The sequence below is a fragment of the Rhinolophus ferrumequinum genome, chromosome 13 (genome assembly GCF_004115265.2).
Source record: "Rhinolophus ferrumequinum isolate MPI-CBG mRhiFer1 chromosome 13, mRhiFer1_v1.p, whole genome shotgun sequence".
Lineage (NCBI taxonomy): Eukaryota > Metazoa > Chordata > Mammalia > Chiroptera > Rhinolophidae > Rhinolophus > Rhinolophus ferrumequinum.
In genome coordinates, this window is record NC_046296.1 from 39,057,087 (window position 1) to 39,078,354 (window position 21,268).

Here is a 21,268-nt window from a genome sequence, read left to right on the forward strand (position 1 = left end):
AAGGAGGCGGCGGGCCCGATGTGCTGCCGCCGCCTTGGTTGCTGCGCGGATCCCTGTCCGGGCCCCGGTCGCAGAGTCCGCCCGCTGCCCTCGCCGCTCGGCTCCCGCGCCCTCTCCCCAGTCCTGCCTCCCCAGGAGAATCCGCTGGATCATAAGACTGTCCGGCCCCGGGGGAGACCGCAACTTTAGGGAGGGCAGAGAGGGGAGGGGCCAGGCGGCTCTGCCCGCCCCGCGCCGCGCCGGCCCCGGCCCCCTCCCCGCAGGGCCCAGGAAGAGGGCGGGCCGAGGCACCTCCCCCAAATGCGGGCTCCTGCGCCCCGCGCCCTGCACCCCGCCCGCAGCAGCCACTCGGCCCTGCCGGCTCACCCTAGCTTGACTCCCCGCGAGGGCAGCGGAGAGGGGGCGTGGAGGAGGAGCCGAAGAGGAGGGAGGGGAGGTAGGTGAGGCTGGAGGAGGGAGTGGGGAGGGAAGCGCTTGGGAGGAGCCGAGGGTTCCTCTCGAAAGTGCCCGCAGCGCCCGGAAGCGTCCAAAGGCCCGGTTGCTGGGAGAAGACGTGGAGGCCTCATGGGGGACCCACGACGACTCCAATGACGCAATACTCATGCAAAATTGTACATATAGATTTAAACTCCACCCGGTAGGCAAGATCCATCCCATCGGCCTCTAAATGCACAACTGCTCTAGAAATAGGAAAGGAAGAAAAGACAAGAAGATTAAAAAAAATTTTTTTGAAGGCGCGCGGGGTGATGGGAGAGGAGTGGTGGTGGTCCCTGACTTGGAAAGTAGGTACTCTTCGATTATTGCTTGGGCCCCCTTCCCACCATCACCCATGCCGTTCACAGCAGAGGCTTGAATCATTTACTATGAAACTGGTGACTAAGGAAATTACAGCATCTTGAATCACTGAAGCATCCGCAACCAGCCAGAAAAGGGAGACACTGCTGGCTCTGAATGCGACAAATGTACCTGTATTCCCCTGGAGGCGACATTCTCTGAAGCCCCCTTGCAGTGTCCCTGGAAGGTGTTGTTAGGTTGTGATCCTTGAGGAGTGATACACTCTTGTGCTCTAACACTTGGCCTGTGATCCAGGTGGCAACCCCTTCCTGGGCAAAGCTTGGAAACACTTGGCTGGCCAGATCCAGTTCACTGGCCAACAGTACTGCTTTGAACATTAGGCACTAGGGGAGTGAGGTAGGGGAGAGTGAGTACACCTCCCTCCTCTCCCCCTCCCCCCCCACAGCTGACCTGAGATAAATCACTTCCTATCATCGATTCACAGGATTAGAAAATGCTGCCTTGAGAAGCAGCACACAGGTCAACTGGATCATCTTCCTTAGATCTCCCTTACGTTGTAGGTAAGCAAACAGACCTAGAGAGCTGAAGTGGTTATCCCAAAGGCTTCCCTAACTCCAGCATTTAAGGACTTGGAGCACACTTTGCGAAATACTCACTGCTATATCCCCACGCCCCACTTCTTCAGTCCTCAACTCTCAAACCGGAAATCTGATTTCTGTTGTCGCAGGAAGATTTCCTGGATGATTGGAAGTTCCCTGTGGAGTCCCAGGCCACATCTCACCCGACCCCTCCATGTGCATCTGAGTGTGGGCATTTGCAATGCCTGCTGCCTTAGATTAAGCAAGGAATCCGAAAGATAACTTTGTATGTACTGAAGGACAGGTTAAGAAAGGCAGCTTTGAAGTCAGGTCTTGGTTTAAGACCAGTTTCTGCTGCTGCTTAGAGGGGAAGAAAGGAGGACTGGCTCCCTTTGCCTGCAATACCATTTTTCAGGCAATTGCTGGGATCACTATTCTGAAAGGAGGGTCTATCAGAAGAGGTTAAGGGGCTACTGGAGTACACTCAGCCAGGAGAGTGCATTTTGTCCCATCTCTGATGCTAGTTAACAGTGTTACCTTAAGCATGCCACTTCTCTAGGCCACGGCTTTCTCATCTATAAATGTGATTTCATCCATAAGAGTAAGATCAGGTCTCAGCCTTGAAACTCTAGGGCCCTCTGGAATGTGTTCTGAGAACTCCCAGTAATAGCCTTGGAACAAGAGGAGAAGCAGTTGATGGAGACATGGGGAAGGCCTTTATAAGGGATGAGGAGGTCTGCCCCAGGCCTGGAGGATGGAGGCTTCCTGGAGACTTCCTATTCAGGGCTCCAGCCTCCCAGTTCTTACTCTAGTCCTCAGAGGGGCAGACATTTACTAGGGATCCAGAGAGCTGGAGGATCAGCTCCAGAACCTTGAAAAATATCAGGGACCCCAGGTCCTGGATGCTCTGGGAGAAGCTCTGGGAATATCAGAGCACCCCACGTGAGGAACTGATGTCAGATGAATCATGCAGTGGTGACTTCATTGGTGAGAGTGATCTCATTCCTTTGGCCCGTAGAAAAGCCAAAACTGATTGCCAGTAATGCTTAGCGCTCTGGGCTGATTCCACCAGTGTGTGTGTGAAGTGGAAGGGGAGAATTATCCTGGATGACCCAGGTGGGCCCATGAATGGGTTAGCTGGAAAGACCAAACAGATCTTCACATAAATCTCACCTTCCTATGTGCAAAGAAGACAGTGTCTCAAGTGGATTAAAAAAGTCCTCAAATTTCAGGGATTGGGGAACAGAAAGCAACTGTTTCTAAGCCTCCTATAGGCTCTGTGCTCAATTTCCTTCCTTTGTGTCAAATGCAAATGTCAAAACACATTGATCGGTCTGTGTGAGGACAGTGAAACCTCTCCTTAGCCTTCTCTTTTTCCTGTAGTTCCTACCCTTCGTTGAGTATTTCATTTCACAAGCATTTATTGGGGTCTGCTAGATGCCAGGCTTTATGCCTGGGCAGGGGACAAAGAGCTGGAAAGCCACAGTCGCTGGAGGGAGAGGTGGAAAGGAACTGATGAGCAGATAATTACTGTATAATGTGATCAGTGGTGTGGTAGAGGATAAAGGACAGGCTTTTGGAAGTGAAGGGGAGGCTGTTAGTACCTGGCTGGCTCTGGATGTGCTCAGGAAGGATTTGCACAAGGGGGTGTCGTTGGGCTGGGGTTTAAGAGGCTAATAGGAGTAAGAGAAGAGTGCCTGGGAAACACAGCCCCAGACCACAGCAAGAAGGAACAAGCACGCAACCTCTTGGGAATGATGAGCCATCTAGGGTGGACAGAGTGCAGGATCAGTGGTGCAGAGGAACTGGTTTGTGTTTAACTGGGAACTGAAATGCAGCCAGTCCTTGGGCGTCTGAAAGCTTTGTTAAGGAGCGTGCAGGAACCCTCCTGGTCTGTGCAGTCTGAGCACCGTACAAAGGTAAAGGGAGAAATCTGGCCCACTTGACATCCATCCACAAAGCCATAACCCTGGCTCAAGGCTGTGTTCATTGGAAGAAGGAGCATTCTTTTCTTATCACAGATATGACTTCTGGTTTGTCAAACCTGTGCCCATAGGGCTGCGTCCACCCAGAGAGGGGCACCGTTTTCTACTTAGCAGAAGACAAAGGCACTATCTAGGTAAACAGTGGCTCTGGGAATGAGAATGTGATGAAGGGAGGAAAGGAGAACTTGCAGGACATCTGCTGTGTACTTGGCTGTATGCTATGCCCAGGCACTGTCCTGAGTATTTGATGCTCGCTTTTATAGGGCATCTTGTTTCACCTCCAAAGCAACATGCAAGATAAAGTTTGTAGAGAGTATTTGTTTGTCTGTCCAGAACAGCACCATTTGCTTCTGCTAAATATTCTTTCTAATTTAGTCTCTGTGATCATGTGGTTTAAATGGAAGGCGCCATCTTCTTATACAGCCTGCCCCCGACCCCTGTTGAGGAGCCCTGGGGTAGGTAGCTGATCTAAGATGGGGCAGTCTGAGCCATCCTTGAAAGGTTTGAATTTAAGATTCAAAACAGGAGTCTCCCCTCTTTTACTTACTGAACTGGAAGATGTGAGCCTGGAAACTGTTGGCCTTTCATGTTTCATGTTTCAGCCATTCATAAAAAAGCCCATCCAAGAAAATGAAGCTAAAATGCAGAGAGAATAAAAAATGGAGAGATAAAGCCCCCTTCTAACCAGCTCCAAAGATAGATACAGGCCATTTGTGAGTTCCTACTTCTGGGTATTCCCAAGACCCTGCTGCGCTACTGTTCTGCAGTTGGTCACTTGAGTTAATAAGTCCCCCCTTCTCTTTTTGCCTAGTGAGTATGGGTTAGTTTTCTGTCACTGGTAACCAAAGAAATCCTGACCATTATAGTATTATCACTGGAGTTCAGATAGGTGACGTGCAGAGAGATTAAGAAATTTTCCCAGTCCCACAGCTGTTAAGTGGCAGGGCTAGTTTTCAAAATGATCTGTCTTCAAAGCTCATGTTATTTCCCATTTTCCGTATCAAGGAAGCATCAAAAGTGTTTCAGTAAGAAAATGACAAGTTTAGAGTTGTCATTTGAGAAGAAAATGTATAGAGAATTTTGTCACTCTGGGAGTGGTGTAGAAAATGGATTTTGAGGGGATGAAAGTGAAGGCAGAGAGAGTGAAGAAGAGAAAAATCATGAGGGTCTGAACAAGCATGGTTCAGAAAAAGGAAGAGGCGGCCGTGGGTACCAGGGATATTTAGATATCAGAATCTTCAGGGCTTGATAACACAGCAGGAGAAGACCTAGGATAACTCGAAGGCTTCTATGTTTTGATTCCATCAATTTTCTCTCCCTCTCTCTTTTCCTTTTTAATCTCCTCTGTGTTTACCCTTTCTACTTCTTCTTTGGGCTTCTTCCTCAGTTTTTAAATCTTTCCCATCTCCTATTGATTCCTAACCGTGCAACCAACTGCGTAAATCAAGCTGAGAGTAGAACTCCAGGACAGTAAGATTCTAAAATATACTCATTTTTGTCATTTTGTTTGTGTTCCCTCACATCTATCCAAGAAATGGCAAAATGGATTCCAATAGATCATTTGATGTGACTAGGATGCTTTGGGTTGCAAGGAATAGAAGTCAATCCAAACTGGCTTCAACAGCAAAATAACTGTATAGACTTCTTTAACTGAAACATCCAAAAGTAGCTCAAACTTCAGGTATGGCTTGATCAAAGCTCTGGCTCTATTTTTTTCTACACTTTTTCAGTTTTTCTCTTCTTGGGTCAACTTCTTCCTTTCATTGCGCTCTCTCTTAGAAGCAAAATGGTTGTATCAGGATCAGGCCTCACAACCCATTCACCACACTGTCCAGGAGAGAGACCTTCTCTAGACCCACTCATTAAACTAAAATCTTGGATTTCCTCTGATTAAATCAGATTAGTTCATCCCTGAACCAATCGTGGTGGCCAGCAGAACGTCATATGGTTGTTGCCTTAGGTCTGGACCACTGCCCATCCCTGAAACCATTACTGTGACTCTATTGATATGGGCCTATCAGGGTCCACCCCAAGGCCAGAGTTTTATTCCACTTAGAGAATAGGGTTCTTGTATAGTGGGTGGCAGGTATTGGGGGGAAATGCACTCTGGGGAGGCACCCAGCTATTACATCTGGGTCATAGCTCACCGGGTGTGCTATGCCACACCCCCATTCCGAGCTGCACAGTAAATAAAGAACTTTAGAAAAGAAGCAGATTTTGAGGGAAGAGGAAGGTAAGAAAGATCCAAGTGAAATCCATGATTTATTCCAAATTTTAGTCAGTTGGTTTGTCAATACATGAATCCATGCTCACTCTGAATCCCTAATTCTTGGCCTATAGTAGGTACTCTTATTCCTCTCTGAACCTCCTTCTTAGAATCGTTGGTAAGGAGGTAAAATGGTTATCATCCTTTTCTCTGCTTCACCCTGTTCTTCTATTAACGCTTATTCCCTCCACACATGTCCAGTATCTTCAGACTACTGCCTCTTCACTCTTCAGGGCTCTCCTGCTTTCCAGACTCCACTTGGCTCACCTTTATAGCATCTTGCTTTATGCCGTACCTGTTCCTCTTTTTCTCCCCACTTCTAAAACCTCCCTTTCTCTTAGGGCTCAAATGTAATGTACATTGCACAATTTTTTGAGCTAAGGTATTAATGCCTTAAACACTGCAGCAATTTCTTAAAGATCAGTGGTCCCTAATGATCATAGTGATAAATAAATCCCATAAGATTGGGTCACTTGGTTTTCATTTCTAGTTATGCTTCTAGAATGCATCTAGTTCTCTTTCCCCGTTTCATAACAGAAACTGCAAAGTATGCCCCAGCTTCAGAATTTTGGCTCAAGCTCCCTTAATAATGTTTTGCTATCTTCATTTCTGTCTTCTGCTACAACGTTAGGTCAGGAGACCAGTTGTTATTAACTGATGGTATTGGCACTCATTGCTGGGCTATAGGAAAGGACACTTCCTCAGAGGTTACTGTGTGGAATATTCAAATGATCTGGGAGTGGCCCCTCTCATAAGCTCAAAGGAGACTGAATCACAGACCCCTCTTCCAGCAATGAAATTAATGATGTTATTCCACGCTTCAGTACTAAGAATGCCAGAAACCATCCAAGACTCACTTATGGCTGTTCCTTTAAAGTGCATGTTTTGGCTACCAAGCATCACGATCACATTTCGAATCTGGGGAATCTCTCACTTTGAGAGTCTTGGTGGGAAGAAAAGATCGTCCCTTATAGCAGCTGAAAATTACAGTCCTGGTTTCCTCGTCAGATTCAAGAGCTATTGCAACTACAGTTAAGTACAGGGCACACTCCCTCTGGAGGCTGCAGCTTTAGTGGTGGGTATACAATTCAATAACTGACACAGGAAGTGGCACATAAGGGTAGGCCGTGGTGGCGGTTGTGGTATAATTGAGTTCCTGGTGCAGAAGTGACAGCTGTACACACTGATTGTTTAGAGTTTGATGGCAGCAATGGTACCAAAAGTGGTTTCCTTATTAGAGCAGTTCCTGAGACGTGTTGGGCACAGTTCCTATAAAGACAGTCCTGAGCAGCGTCTCTAGCCCTCCCACTGTCCTGTGAGCTACATATGATCCTTTGAAGTTCCTTTTCCGTTCAGTCAGCCACTGATAGCTTCCGAGGCTTGCAACCCAGCCTCCTGAGAAGGGGTTGGAGGAGCAGATCACTATAGTGAATGTGCTTCACGCAGAGGTTCCCATTTCTGCTGGACCCAAGGAACTGGTCCTAGACCTACCTGCTGTCTGAGTCCATGCCAGCCGCTACAACAAAATACCATAGACTGGGTAGCTTATACACAACAGAAATGTGTTTCTCATAGTTCTAGGGACTGGAAGTGCAGGATCAGGGTACCAGCATGCTTTGGTGAGGGCCCTCTTCTGAGCTGAAGAATTCTTGTTGGGCCCTCACGTAGTGGAAGGGACTAGAGAATGTTGTTGGGCATCTTTTCTAAGGGCACTAATCCCATTCATGAGGGTTCTGCCCTCATGAGTTAATCACCTCCAGAAGGCCCCATCTACTAACACCAACACTTGGGGAATTCGGTTTCAACATATAAATTTTGGGGGGACACATTCATCCTACAATACTCTTCTAATGTAAGCAACTTGGAAATTGCACAAAATATATAAAACCACTGTTTTCAGATAGCGGACAGCACATAGCACAAGACTATGATTCCTGAAAAAAAAAAAAAAAAAGAACAAATGGGGCAAGCTCTACTATCACCGTTTCAGCCAGAAGTACTTTCTGAATTGCAGAACAGTGAGGGGAAACCAAAGCAGACCACAGTGGTTTGCTGAGTTGAGGAGGTAGATGAGGAGAATTTCAAGATGGAAGACCAGAGACGAGGGAGTAAAGCAGCACAAAAAGCTCCAACATGATCCTCTTGAGTCTGCTGCTGATACTAAATTGTATATGCACCTACAATTCCACAGTGCCAGGCAAAGAACTGGCGGGGAGCATGAGCTGATTGGTTTCCATGGCTCACCCAGGGCGGGGAGATGTTTGAGTTTCAAACCAGCCAACAGGAAGAGACCTCATAGAATGTCCAGAGGATTCAGTAAAAACTCTAGAAGGGTTAGCATTTGTAGAAGGGCTAAATTAGCCCTAGCATAAAAGTAACTCTGTCCCCCAACAAAATTTATAAACAAACCTCATAAAGAAAAAGTTAATCTACGATTACCATAACTACCACCTAAAACAACGTTCATCATTTTTAAAAGGACAACAACAAAATACAGACTTTCAACAACATAAAATTCAGAATGTCAAGAATTACTAGTCGTGCAAATAAGTAGGGTAATGTGGTCAGGAGAAAAATCAGTCAATAGAAACAAACCCAGAAATGACAGAGGTAATGGAATTAGCAGACAAGGATTAAAAAAGGAATTATAAATATACAAAAGAATTTAAAGGAAAATGTAAAGAGCGGGAGGAGAGGAATGGAAGATATAAAAAAGTTACCAAATTGAACTTCTAGAATTGAAGACTACCTGAAAGGAAAATTTCACTGGCTGATCTTAACAGCAGATTAGACATTATAGAAAAAAAAAAATCTGTGACATTGAAGACATAGCAATATAAACTATCCAAACTAAAGCACACAGAGAAAAAGACTAATGAACTAAAGCAAAACAAGAAACACAGTAGCTGTGTCCTAACCTATGTATTGCTGAGGCCTTTGGTAGAAGGTGGGAATTTCCAGCAGATGCCACAGGGATAAGCCGAACCTTCAAACCTTTTCAATAGTGTAGCCGAACAGGTTGTATAATAACTGAAATAATTTCATGTTGGTTGGTAAATGTTCCCTGCCCTGAGTCCTCCTCCCCAAGGTGCTCCAGTCACCCCAGACCTTTCCCTGGCTCCCTCTGACCTCCTGATTCAACATAAAGGGCTAATGCTCGGCGGAGCAAGAGGCCTTCAGGACCCTGTTCCAACGGAGGCAGGCAGGACTACTCTGATTGGTTCACTGTTAATTAGGTTGAGTGCCATCTCAGATTACAGGATATGTTAGGATTGTGGGAGTCTTCCTGGACCTTCAAGTTACCTTTTGAGTATAATAGACTCCACGAGAGGACTGAGGGAATTCACTGAAATAACTTACATTTTTAAAGATTTTGTTGAGTTCTGTGTTCCAGGAATGTGGGCAGGACTGGAGGAGGTGTCCCTCTGGGGCAGGCCACTGCTGTTCCTGTTCCCATCTCCCCATTCCTCCCTCTTTTTTCTGAAAGAGGGTTGCAAATTCCTGAGGTTGTGGTAGTCTATAGGGGAGACTTCTTTCCTCACCACCATCTATTCATCTATAGGTCCAACTTATTATTAAGCAATTGCTGTCTACTGGACTCTGTGGGAAGTATTAAGATGAGTCAGAAATAGTCCTTTCCCCAATGAGGTCATCATGGAAGTCCCACTCATGATGAGGAGCAGAGTTTGGTGAATATACTCTCTTCCTTGCAAACCAGAAAACTCCCTGTGTCAGGGGTTGAGCTGTATGTCTCAGTAGAGGTGAGGCTACGACCTATCGCAGTGAGAATTAAGTCAATATTAAAGCAATGTTTGGCATCTGAATATGTGCCCTGAGCTGAGTGAGGACGGTGTGTTTCTGAGCAAGCAGAGCATCTGAGCTCTGTTGAGGCTGTCCTTGCCCTTGGCTCATAGGCTGGAGGCTTAGCCAACCATTTCTCTTTGAAGGGCTTGTGTCCTGAGGCTCCTTGCGGACCTCATACTAACTCTCAGTACCCTGGAGGCTTCCTGGGGCTCTATCCTCTGGTCCAGACCTACCTTTCCACAAGCACCTCAAGGAGTGTGGTTCTAGGAAGGGCAGAATGAGGGGTGGGGTGTTTGTGAATGACACCTGACATTCAGTAGCACTTTACAAAACCGTTCTAGCCTTGCATCATTTGGCTTTCACAGCTCCATTGAGAAAGCAGCAGAATTCCTCATTAACATCCTTATTTTACAGATGAGCCTTTGTGTCTTTATCTGGATGGAATTCAGGTAGATTTTGAGCTTTTATCCAGATTGCCCAGCCTCTGAGTGACATCAGGGCTGAAACCTGAACAGTTCTAATGCACTTCTTATGACACTAAGCTGCTGCCCGTGGAGACATTGGAGGCCAAGAGGGAGACTTCCTATTTCAGGAGCAGCCTGGTTCCTACCCTCAGATGTCATTCCTGGGATGCAGAGGGGGAAGTGGGGCCTGCCTTGGAGGAATTACCATACCATGGCATCCCGTAACCACCCAGAACATGGGGCATGCTCAGTAAACATTAGCCATGTAAACTGCTTATACATCATGTATTATAACTGGAATCTCAGACCGCTCCCACTCACCCCCACCCCCACCATATAAGAGGCCTATTTTGAAGGGTGAATACTTTGAAAGGTGGATTAAGTGAGATCTTCCAAAGCTCTGCTTAACAACAGATGGTTGCTTAACTGCTTTCTGAAGAAGGTGGATTCAGTTAACTTGATGCCAGTGTTTCTCAAAAGTTTTGTACTGCCCCTCACATTAACAGATGCAGTTTTCACTGTGAATCAGAATATATACAAATGTGCTTGTTATATATATCTATGCATATATACATACATGTATACATCTAGACATATACATATAGGAAGTAAAAGTTTGACTACACAACATTTAACCTTATTACCTGTAATGATCTCTAGATTTTTCTATTCCATTTGGCTGCATGGCCCACTCTTTGAAAAACCCCTCTGTAGGGCTCTGTTTGCTGGATGGCTGTCTGGTTTGCAACTGGAAGTGAGTGCTTAGGACCACAGAGGGATAAAGAACTACAATTCAACAACAACAGCAACAAACAACCTGATTAAAAAATGGGTAAAGGACCTGACTAGACATTTTACCAAAGAAGATATGCCAATGGCAAATAAGCACATGAAAAGATGTTCAACATCGCTAATCATTAGGGAAATGCACATCAAAACCTCAAGGAGATACCACTTCATACCATTAGGTATTAGCAGTTATAAAACAAACAAACAAGCAGAAAACAGAAAATAACAAATGTTGTCAAGGGTGTGGAGAAATTGAAACCCTTGCGCATTGCTGGTGAGATTGTAAAATGGTGCAACTGCTGTAGAAAATGGTATGGCAGTTCCTCAAAATATTAAACAGAATTGCCACGTGATCCAGCAATTCTACTTCTCGGTATATACCCAAAAGAATTGAAAGCAGGGCCTCAAACAGGTATTTGTGTACCCATGTTCCTACCAGCATTGTTCACAATGGCCAAAAGATGAAAGCAACCCAAATATTCACAGATGTATGAACAAAATGGGACATGTAAGTTCAAGGGAATGTCATTCGGCCTTATAAAGGAAGGAAATTCTGACACATACTACAACATGGATGAATTTTGAAAACATGCTAAGTGAAACCAGCCCATCACAAAAGACAAATATTGAATGTTCCACTTATATGAGGTACCTACAGTCGTCAAATTTATAGAGAAACAAAGTAGAACGGTGGTTGCCAGAGGCTGAAGGGAGGTGGGAATGGGGAGTTAGTGTTTAATGAGTACAGAGTTTCAGTTTGGGAAGATGAAAAAGTTCTGGAAATGGATGGTGGTGATGGTTCCACAATAATGTCAATGAACTTAATGCCATTGATCATTACTTGGCGGTTAAAAGGTAAAAATGTATGTTATGTATATCTTACCTCAGTAAAACAAAGAAAATGGATGAATTTTACTTTTAAAATGGTATTTCCAACTTCTATAAAATATCAGATCGTATGACCCCAAGTCCACATTTCCTAAGGCGGCAGAAGTCTGGGCCCTTTAGACGAGGATGGAATCTTTTTGGGGAAACCATGATTGAAAACCTTTTAGCTATGCAACTTTAAGCAATTTGTTCTTGGGGAGAACCTGACTGCTTTCAAGTAACCTTCCTGCAGAGGTTTGAAAAAGAGAAATTAAGGTGTGAATTCTTAATGTAAATTATTTGAGGAGAAATATCTCTTGCCCTACCTGGTTTTCTCCTTTATCTGACCTGCCTGGCCCCTGTAGGAGGTCTTTGGAATAATACTGTTTGTCATGTGGTAGCTCTATTCTTAATTTTGTGAGGAACCTCCATACTGTTTTCCATAGTGGCTGTACCAAATAAATTTTTATATATATATATATATATATATATATATATATATATATATATATATATATATATATGTATATGTATATCCCGGGGGTGCCAAACAAAAAAAAAAAATGTATACAAGTGAACATTGTGGTCTATGTTGCTCAAGCAATAATTCGCCGTCATCAGAAGTGTCTGGATGCTGATGGTAACCACTTTGAGCACCTCTTGTAATTGCAGGAGTCAAACGTGACGTGTATTCATCTTTCGTTGTTGGTATATATTGAGTATTACAATTTTAGTACAGTTTTTTCCTTTATTAAAATGTGTATACATTTTTTTGGCACACTCTGAATATCATATATATATATAACTGTATATGGCCCCTTACTCATCAGCACTGAAGCAGAGACAAAGCTCTCTGGTCACTTCTGATTTTCTGTCTGGGTGTCTTCCTCTATGTCCAGACCATTGCCTCTCTGTGGCTCTTGTTGGTCTTTCCTCAGTTTGCTCCGGAGGCAGCAGGGTGCTTAGTGCCTGCTTTCCCTCATCCTCACCCTGAGCTGAGCTGCTCGGCTCTGTGAGTGGAGGTGCAGCAGGCACCGCCAGGGCCTGACTCTAAGTCATCAGACCTGCCATCTGGCTCTTGTACCACATCTTTTTCCATCCCAAAGCCTCCCTTCCTGTGTTCTTATCTAAGCCCTCATCCACACACAGACTCCACCTGGCATTTGGCTTATAGCCAGACTTCTTGCCTCCGCCACCACCGGGCTAATCTTCCTACACCCAGGTTTGGCCAAGTTTCAATCCTGCTCAGAAGCCTTTGATGGCTCTCCTTTGCCTAATGACCCAATCTCAGTCTGACATTTCACACCTTCCCCAGTTGAACTAAAACTGGCTTTCTGGACCCTGCTCCCTGCCACGGCCACTGCAGGCCTGTCTGCTGCTGCCAAACCAATGTGGTCTCTCAACCAGACCTCCTACAGGTCCCCACCGCTGTCCTTTGCCCACAGCATTCTCCCCGTCTAGACAATCTCACCCTCTCTTTCTACTTATCAAGATGGTCAGTCCCTCAATGCCTGTCTTCACTCTGCCCTCCTGGATTGATCCCTTGCCCACCAGACCACGCCTGCAGCTGAAGCCTGCAGCCACTCAACCTGTGTCCATTCCTGGATCTTATACTATCCCCTTTTGGGTGCCAAATACCGTTCCATATTTCTGAACCATGGTTCTCTGTGGACACCCAAAGGTATTGCCTATAGAGTCAGGTGTCCATAAAGACTCATTCGATTCTTGTCTATTTGTATAAATTCTTCTTAATGAATACCATCAACTTGCTACCCTTTCCAGGGGACTTGTGTCCGAGTGAAGGCATCTGTGAGTGATGGTTTGTTACCCATGTTAGGGCTTACCTGTCTGTAGGACAATACATTGTAAAAGAGCCTGGGATGAACTTGGAAGAAGAATCAGGGCCCGGATCCCTTCCTTCACTTAGTTTTCTTGAAACCTCTGGTTCCTAGCATCCCACACTGTCACATGGTTATCTGCTTAGGGGTTCCTCTCCCCCATTACATCATGGGCTGGTGAGGCAGGGCTGGTATCTGTCTTCTCTATTCTATCTCCAACGCCTACACAGTGCCTGGCATGTAATGTAGAATAATACTGTTCATCAAGTATTTCTTGAAAGACAAAAAAAGGAATGCCTTCTTCCCACATATTTAGCATTTAAAATCTCCCAAAGGACACAGTATTTCTCTAAATTGCCTTACCTACGTCCTGGGCCGTGCGAGTTGCCCAGTGCTCCAGGCCCTGGAAAGCCCCTTCCCTTCCTCACTCTGCAATCTCTACGTGTGTGGAGGTCCAAGTTGGGTTACCTCTCTTTTGGCCAGGGGTAGGGAGCCCACTCCCAGACATATTTGCCCTCAGACTCACAAATCCTAGCTGGAATGAAGAACAGTTGTTTCAGGGTCTGGGCAGGGCTCCAGACTGACGGACATGTTTTGCCCATCGAGCACTTCTGCCTGCCCGTCCTCCCTCTCATGGTGCCGTGGATTCTACACTTCCCCACGGTGCACACAGGCTCTCTCGTAGGCAAGGAAGAAGGGCCAATGAAGGCAGATTTCTAAGCTCACACTTCCACCAAGGACCCCTCCTATGGCCATGAATACAAAATCATCAGTTGTTTTTTTTTTTTTAAATTTTATTCGGGAATATTGGGGAACAGTGTGCTTCTCCAGGGCCTATCAGCTCCAAGTAATTGTCCTTCAATCTAGTTGTGGAGGGCGCAGCGCAGCTCCAAGTCCAAGTTCAGTCAACGTTTTCAATCTTTAGTTGCAGGGGACACAGCCCACCATCCCACGCAGGAATTGAACTGGCAACCTTGTTGAGAACTCACGCTTTAACCAACTGAGCCATCCGGCCGCCCCAAAATCACCAGTTTTGAAATGTCTCCTTCATGTCTTAAGGAGGGGCTTCTGGGGTGCTGGTAGCGTTCTATTTCTTGACCTGAGTGGTGACTACAGGATATTTGTATATCATAATAATTCATTGAGCTATACCTTCACGTTCTATACACTTTTTCTATATGCATATTATACTTCACAATAAAAAAGACAAAAAAAGAAAGTCCTCCCCAAACCCTCAGCCCTTAATCCAATCAATTTATGCCTATTTCCACCCATCCCGTTGATGCTTGTCCTCAAGGAATTTCCTGGAAGAAGCAAAATAATTGTAAAAATGACACTGAATCCAGCTCTGACTTATATCTGGAAAATAGGCCATGCTGTCATTATGAGGAGGACTCTAGGGGTCAAGGAGGTGGTGAGACTCAAACTGGGCCTGAAAGTATAGGTGGTATTTAGGTAAGTGGAGAGGAGCAAAGGAAGGCATTTCAGCTGAGAGACCCGTATGACCAGATGCTGTTAGGTGGGGCAGAGCCTGCCATGTTTAGGGGGCCAATGAAGAGACCCTGCTACTGAATAGCTCATGGGAGTAAGACCGTCTTGAAGGGCCCTAGATGCTGTCCTGGCCCCAAACGTGGGTAACGGGGATGCCACTTGTAGCACAAGCCTGCCTCATCTTATCAGAAGGGTCTGGGCCCTCACGCAAGAGCAGACATGGTGCGTTTCACATTTCTCAGTTTGTTTTGTTGTTTTGCTCAAGCCACAGGCCCATGTGGCCTCATAATCCCCATCCCAGACAGACTGGAAGTTACATCTGCCAGACACATTACATGGGTACCCGAATTCCTGCAGAAACACTTGCTCAATCCCTGACTTTTAACCCTGCCCCACCCTGCAGCTGCCTTCTGGTCCCTGCACTGATAAGCTATTTAGTAGCAGGTGTGTGGGAGGAGGCAGGACTGTGATGTGTGACAGTCTGTGAGATGACTCCACCCAGGCCCACGAGCCCTGGAATTTGGGGACTTCACCCACCATCACTAAGGATATGGCCAGCCACCTGAGCCTGTGGGGAACGGTGCCATGAAGTGTTGGGAGGTTCCCAAACTCCAAGCAGGGCTCCTAAATTTAATACAAGGAAGCAAGACTAGACTGCATTTCCACTTACTTTAGACTGCAAACCAAATCAGTCACAGGTACTCTGTACACACAGAGTGACTGAGAAGGAATGAGGCATAAAGCAGAGGAGAAAAGAGAATAAGTAACAGTAATGATGATAATAATAACTACCAAGCATGACGATTAACTATGGCCTAGCATTATGCTAAACATTCATTTCTTTCAATTCATCCTCATAACAATCCTGTGGTGGGGGTATTATTATTTCCATTACACAGTTGAGGAAACTGAGGCTTCAAGGGGTGAGCGGCTTTGTCATACAAATGGTAAATACATCACTAGGCTCTGAATTCCGGCAGTCTGACTCCAGAGCCCATCTCATGGAAGCTGGCGATGCCCGTGTCAGCCCCATCTGGGCCTGCAGAAGATGTCCTCCCTAACCAACAAGAGCAGACTAGCCCCTGTGGGGGGTGTGGCCCTCTTAAAGACCATCTGGCACATTTTACTTGCTCTGGTTTCTCGTTAAACCGCCTTTGGATTTATCTTCCCAAGCGACTCACGTACAGGAAAGAAGGCCAAGATCTGCCAACACGACAGCTGTATTTTTCATTAGTAAATTAATAAACTGGCTGCCCATGTTCACATGCATATCCATTTCTGAAGGCTTGGCTAAGGCGAGCCCACCCCACACCTGAAGTCCACCATATGTCAACTTAATTGCGATTCCAAGCATGCAAAGCCTGGCATGGCCTGTGTGCCAAGGAAATCCCTCTTGGCCTCCCCTTGCAGACTTGGCCAGCCTTCCCCAGTGTCAGTCTGGCTCTTTGGGTTCAAGCTGCTTGGGCAGCCTGCGAGGGTCGTCTGAAGAAAGAAGGAAGTAACAGTGCCAGGTTCCAGTGTGCGTTCCAGGTTCCACATTCCGCCTGCAGACTCCCGGCGCCAGAGCAAAGGCTGGCCTTTGGCAGGGTACTGGTAAGGGCTCATCTGGTACATTTTATTTTTCAACACGCATAACCTGCGGCTTCCTGGATCTCCCACTCTCTCTGCTTTCATTGACAGTGGTTTCCAAAGCTGGTGACCGGCAGTATTACCCAGGGAGCCTTCCCCCGCCCCCCAGCCATTTAATTGACTGTCTTATTTAGGATCAGAGAATGTTTTGCTCTATTTTAAAAAGTGCAGTTTAGAAAAATATATTACATTCTAAAATAATGGGGCAATGGGTAGGATAAATCATTTTCTTTTTAAATTCCAATGACAGTTTGTTAGGTTGAACCCAAAATCTTGGTCTTTGTCACAAACACTGGGTTATTTTTCCACCAAATTTGGTGAGTGGTGCATCTTTCTGGGGCAGCACTTTATTTTTTTATTTAAATTGTGTTAAAAAAACACATAACAGGAAATCTACTCTCTTAACACATTTTTAAGTTACAGTACAGTATTGTTAGCATTGTAAACCATATGCACATTGTTGCATAGCAGATCTCTAGAACTTGATCTTGCATGACTGAAACTCTATACCCACTGAACTTCAACTCCTAACTCCTTTGCCCCTGGCAACCACCATTTTATTTTCTGCTTTATGAATTTGTCTACTTTAGATACCTAATTTAAGTGGAATCATGCAGTCTTTGTCTTGTGACTGGCTTATTTCATTTAGCATGAAAGAATTTCCTTGTCATATTTTAAGGCCAAAACAATATGCCATTGTGGTATATACAACATTTTCTTTATCCATTCAACTGTCAATGGACACAGGTTTTCTTCCACCTCTTAGCTATTGTGAGTAATGCTGCAGTGAAAATGGAGGGCAAATACCTCTTTGAGATCCTATTTTCTATTCTTTTGGATAAATACCCAGAAGTGGGATTGCTGGATCATATGGTAGTTCTATTTTTAACTTTTAAAGGAGACTTCATACTGTTTTCCATAGCTACTACTCCTTTTTACATTCCCAACAATAGTGGACAAGTGTTTCCATTTCTTCACGTTCTCTCCAACACTTATTTTCTGCTGCCTTTTTTTTTTTTTTTTTTGGATAATGGCTATCCTAATAAATGTGAGGTGATATATCTTTGTTGTTTTGACTTGCAGCTCCCTGATAATTAGTGATGTTGAGCACTTTCTCATATACTTTTTGGGCATATGTATGTCTTCTTTGAATAAATGTCTACATTCAAGTCCTTTGCTAATTAAATTTTTTTTTTTTTTTTTGCTTTTCTTTTTTGCTATTGAGTTTTAGGAGTTCCTTATATATTTCGGTTTAATCCCTTATCAGATATCTAGTTTGCCACTATTTTCTCCTATTCCATAGTTTGCCTTATTGCTATGTTTATTGTTTGCTGCACAAATTTTGAATTTGATATAGTCCCATTTGTCTATTTTGCTTTTGTTGCCTGTGCTTTTGGTCATGCCAAGAAATAATTGCCAAGACCAGTTATTATGAAGGCTTTCCCTATGTTTTCTTCTAGGAGTCCTATAATTTTAGGTCTTATGTTCAAGTTTTTAATCCATTGGAGTTGATTTTTGTGTACAGTGTAAGATAAAGGTCCAATTTCTTTCTTTTGCACACAGATATTCAGCTTTCCTAACACCGTTTGTTGAGGACACTATCCTTTCTTTATGCTGTAGTCCTTGTACCCTTGTCAAAAATCATTTTACTATATATATATATATATATATATATATATATATATATATATATATATATATATGTATGTTTATTTCTGGGCTCTCTGTTCTGTTGCATTAGTCTATAAGTCTGTCTTTTTTCCAGTACCATACTATTTTTATTACTGTAGATTTGTAATAGGTTTTGAAGTCAGTAGTGTGAGGCCTCCAGCTTTGTTCTCCTTCAAAATTGTCTTGGCTATTCAGGGTCCTTTGTAATTCTCTATGAATTTTAGGGTTGCTTTTTCCATTTTTTTAAAAAATGCCATTGGGACTTTGTTAAGGATTGCATTGAATTTGTACATAGTTTTGAATAGTATGAACATCTTAATATTGTCTTCTAATCCATTAACATGGGATGTCTTTCCATTTATTTGTGTTTTCTTTCATTTCTTTCAGCAGTATTTTGTAGGTTTTGGTGTAAAAGCATTTAGCTTCCTTGGTTAAGTTTATTCTTAGCTTTTTTTTTTTTTTTTTATGATACTGTAAATGGGATTGTTTTCTTAATTTCCCTTTTGGATTATTCATTGTTTGTGTAGAAACACAACTGATTTTTATATGTTGATTTTGTATCCTGCAACTGAATTTGTTTATTAGTTTTAACATTTTTTTTTTGGTGGCACTGTTAGGGTTTTCTAGATATAAGATCATGTCACCTGGAAATAGAGATAATTTTACTTCTTTCTTTCCAATTAGGATACATTTTATTTCTTTCTTTTGCCTAATTGCTATAGCTAGGATTTCAATACTATGTTAAAGAAAAGTGGCAAGAGTGGACATCCTTGCCGTGTTCTTGATCTTAGAGGAAAAGCTTTCAGTTTTTCATTGTTGAGTGTGATGTCAGCTGTGGGCTTTTCATATATGGCCTTTATTATGTTGACATAATTTCCTTTTATTCCTAGTTTGTCACATTGATTGATATTTGTATGTTAAACCATCCCTGCATCCCAGGGATAAATCCCACTTGTTCCTGGTGTATGATCCTTTTAATGCAGTGTTGAATTCAGTTTGCTAGGACTTTGTGAAGATTTTCACGTCTGTGTTCATCAGGGATATTGTCTTGTAGTTTTCTTTTCTTGTAGTGTCTTTGTCTGGCTTTGGTATAAAGGTAATATGGGACTCATAAAATGAATTTGGAAATGTTTTCTCTTCTTTGATTTTTTTTGGAAGAGTTTGAGAGGCATTGGCATTAATTCTTCTTTAAATTTTTTTTTTTAATTTTTTTTGGGGAATATTGGAGAACAGTGTGTTTTTCCAGGACCCATCGGCTCCAAGTCAAGTCATTGTTTTCAGTCTAGTTGTGGAGGGCGCAGCTCACTGGCCCCTGTGGGAATCGAACTGGCGATGTTGGTGTTAAGGGCACTGCGCTCTAACCAACTGAGCCAACCGGCCACCCTCTTCTTTAAATTTTTGGTAGAATTCTCCAATGAAATGATCTGGCCCTGGGCTTTTTTGTTTGTTGGAAGGTTTTTAATTACTGATTCAATTTCCTTACTAGTTGTAGATATGTTCATATTTTCTACTTCATGGTTCAGTCTTGGTAGATTGTATGTTTCTAGGAATTTATCCATTTCTTCTAGGTTTTCCCATTTGTTGTCATATAATTATTCATAGTAGTCTCTTATAATTCTTTTTATTTCTGTGGCATCTGTAGTAATCTTTCCTGAGCATTGAGCCATTGCTGACTAGAAAACTTCTGGACTAGGTCTGCCCTAATCATCTCATTGTGGTTTGATGCTAAGAAGGTAGTGAATGTAGTAGAGACAGATCTCTAGGAGCCCAGGTTCAAGTCTTTGTTCTTTTACGGTATCACCTTGGACAGGTTGCTTTCCCTTTCTGGGCCTCAGCAGTGGATAGCTGTTCTTCATGATCCTTCCCTTTGGACCCTGACTCTCTCCTTCCTCCCTTTATACACTCCACAGCTAAGGAAGTGGAACTCCAGAGACACTCCTGAAACTGCCCTAAAGCAAAGGAAGCAGAAGATCTGCCAGTTCTCCCTCCACCTCCCTTTCTGGGAGCAGCCATGGCCCTGAGTGATGTCGATGTGCAGAAGCAGATTAAGCACATGATGGCTTTCATTGAACAGGAAGCCAATGAGAAGGCAGAAGAAATAGATGCCAAGGCTGAGGAAGAATTCAACATCGAGAAAGGACGCCTTGTGCAAACCCAACGACTAAAGATTATGGAGTATTTTGAGAAAAAGGAGAAGCAGATAGAGCAGCAGAAGAAAATCCAGATGTCCACTGTGAGGAATCAGGCAAGGCTGGAAGTCCTGAAAGCCCGAAATGACCTCATCTCGGAGTTACTGAATGATGCAAAGCTGAGACTCAGCATGATTGTGGCAGACTCAGAAGTCTACCAGGGGCTGTTGTTTAAACTAGTGCTCCAGGGTCTGTTCCGACTGCTGGAGCCTGTGGTGATTGTCCGCTGTAGGCCACAGGACCACCTCCTGGTGGAGGCTGCAGTGCAAAAAGCCATCCCTGAATACATGGCAGTCTCCCAAAAATATGTGCAAGTCCAAGTTGACCGAGAGGTGCACCTGCCTATGAACGCAGCTGGAGGTGTGGAGGTTTACAGTGGCAATCAGAGAATCAAGGTTTCTAATACCCTAGAAAGTCGACTGGATCTCTTAGCAGAGCAAAAGATGCCAGAAATACGAAAGGCCTTATTTGGAGCCAATCCCAACAGGAAGTTTTTTGCATAAGCCTCTGGGAAATGTTGAACTGTTAAGCCATGTTGAACTGTTAGGTCATAACATCATAAGTTATTAAGGCAAAGGAAACTAGTTATGTTTCCTCTTCTTTGTTGCTCTGATATTATTCCATCTTCTTTCATGATATACCCTTTGAGTAGCTAAAGGCATTATACTTTGGAATAAAGCCTGACTAAATGCTTAGACATCTAATTCTAGTTCATCCATAATACCACAGCTTCTGGTCAATTCTGCAGTCTGGGTTGAAGGGAGTAAAGACAACTATTCTTTAGCTCATCCTCCAGATGAGATGCGAATAGTATACTTGACTTATGGATCTGAGTGCCCCAAGTTTCTTTAATATGTACACGAAGTGTGTTTTCCTTTTTTCGCTTCAACTTCCTGTACTTA

At 44.0% G+C, this 21,268-nt stretch overlaps 1 protein-coding gene across 2 annotated transcripts; it reads left to right on the forward strand.

The window, feature by feature from the left end:
• Nucleotides 1-345: 345 nt before the first annotated feature.
• Nucleotides 346-21,008, forward strand: ATP6V1E2 (ATPase H+ transporting V1 subunit E2). Of its 2 annotated transcripts, none has more exons than XM_033124370.1 (2): nucleotides 346-436; nucleotides 20,088-21,008. In XM_033124370.1, the coding sequence occupies exon 2, from the start codon at nucleotides 20,189-20,191 to the stop codon at nucleotides 20,867-20,869; it is 681 nt and encodes a 226-aa protein (XP_032980261.1). In that variant the 5' UTR covers nucleotides 346-436; nucleotides 20,088-20,188; the 3' UTR covers nucleotides 20,870-21,008. The 2 variants fall into 2 exon arrangements, with proteins under 2 accessions (XP_032980261.1, XP_032980260.1); XM_033124369.1 differs by lacking the exon at nucleotides 346-436 and adding an exon at nucleotides 15,806-16,470.
• The last annotated feature ends 260 nt before the right edge of the window (nucleotides 21,009-21,268 follow it).

What these genes read in the sequence shown, in the direction of transcription:
- ATP6V1E2 (XM_033124370.1), top strand. Translation starts at nt 20,189, where the DNA reads ATGGCCCTGAGTGATGTCGATGTGCAGAAGCAGATTAAGCACATGATG.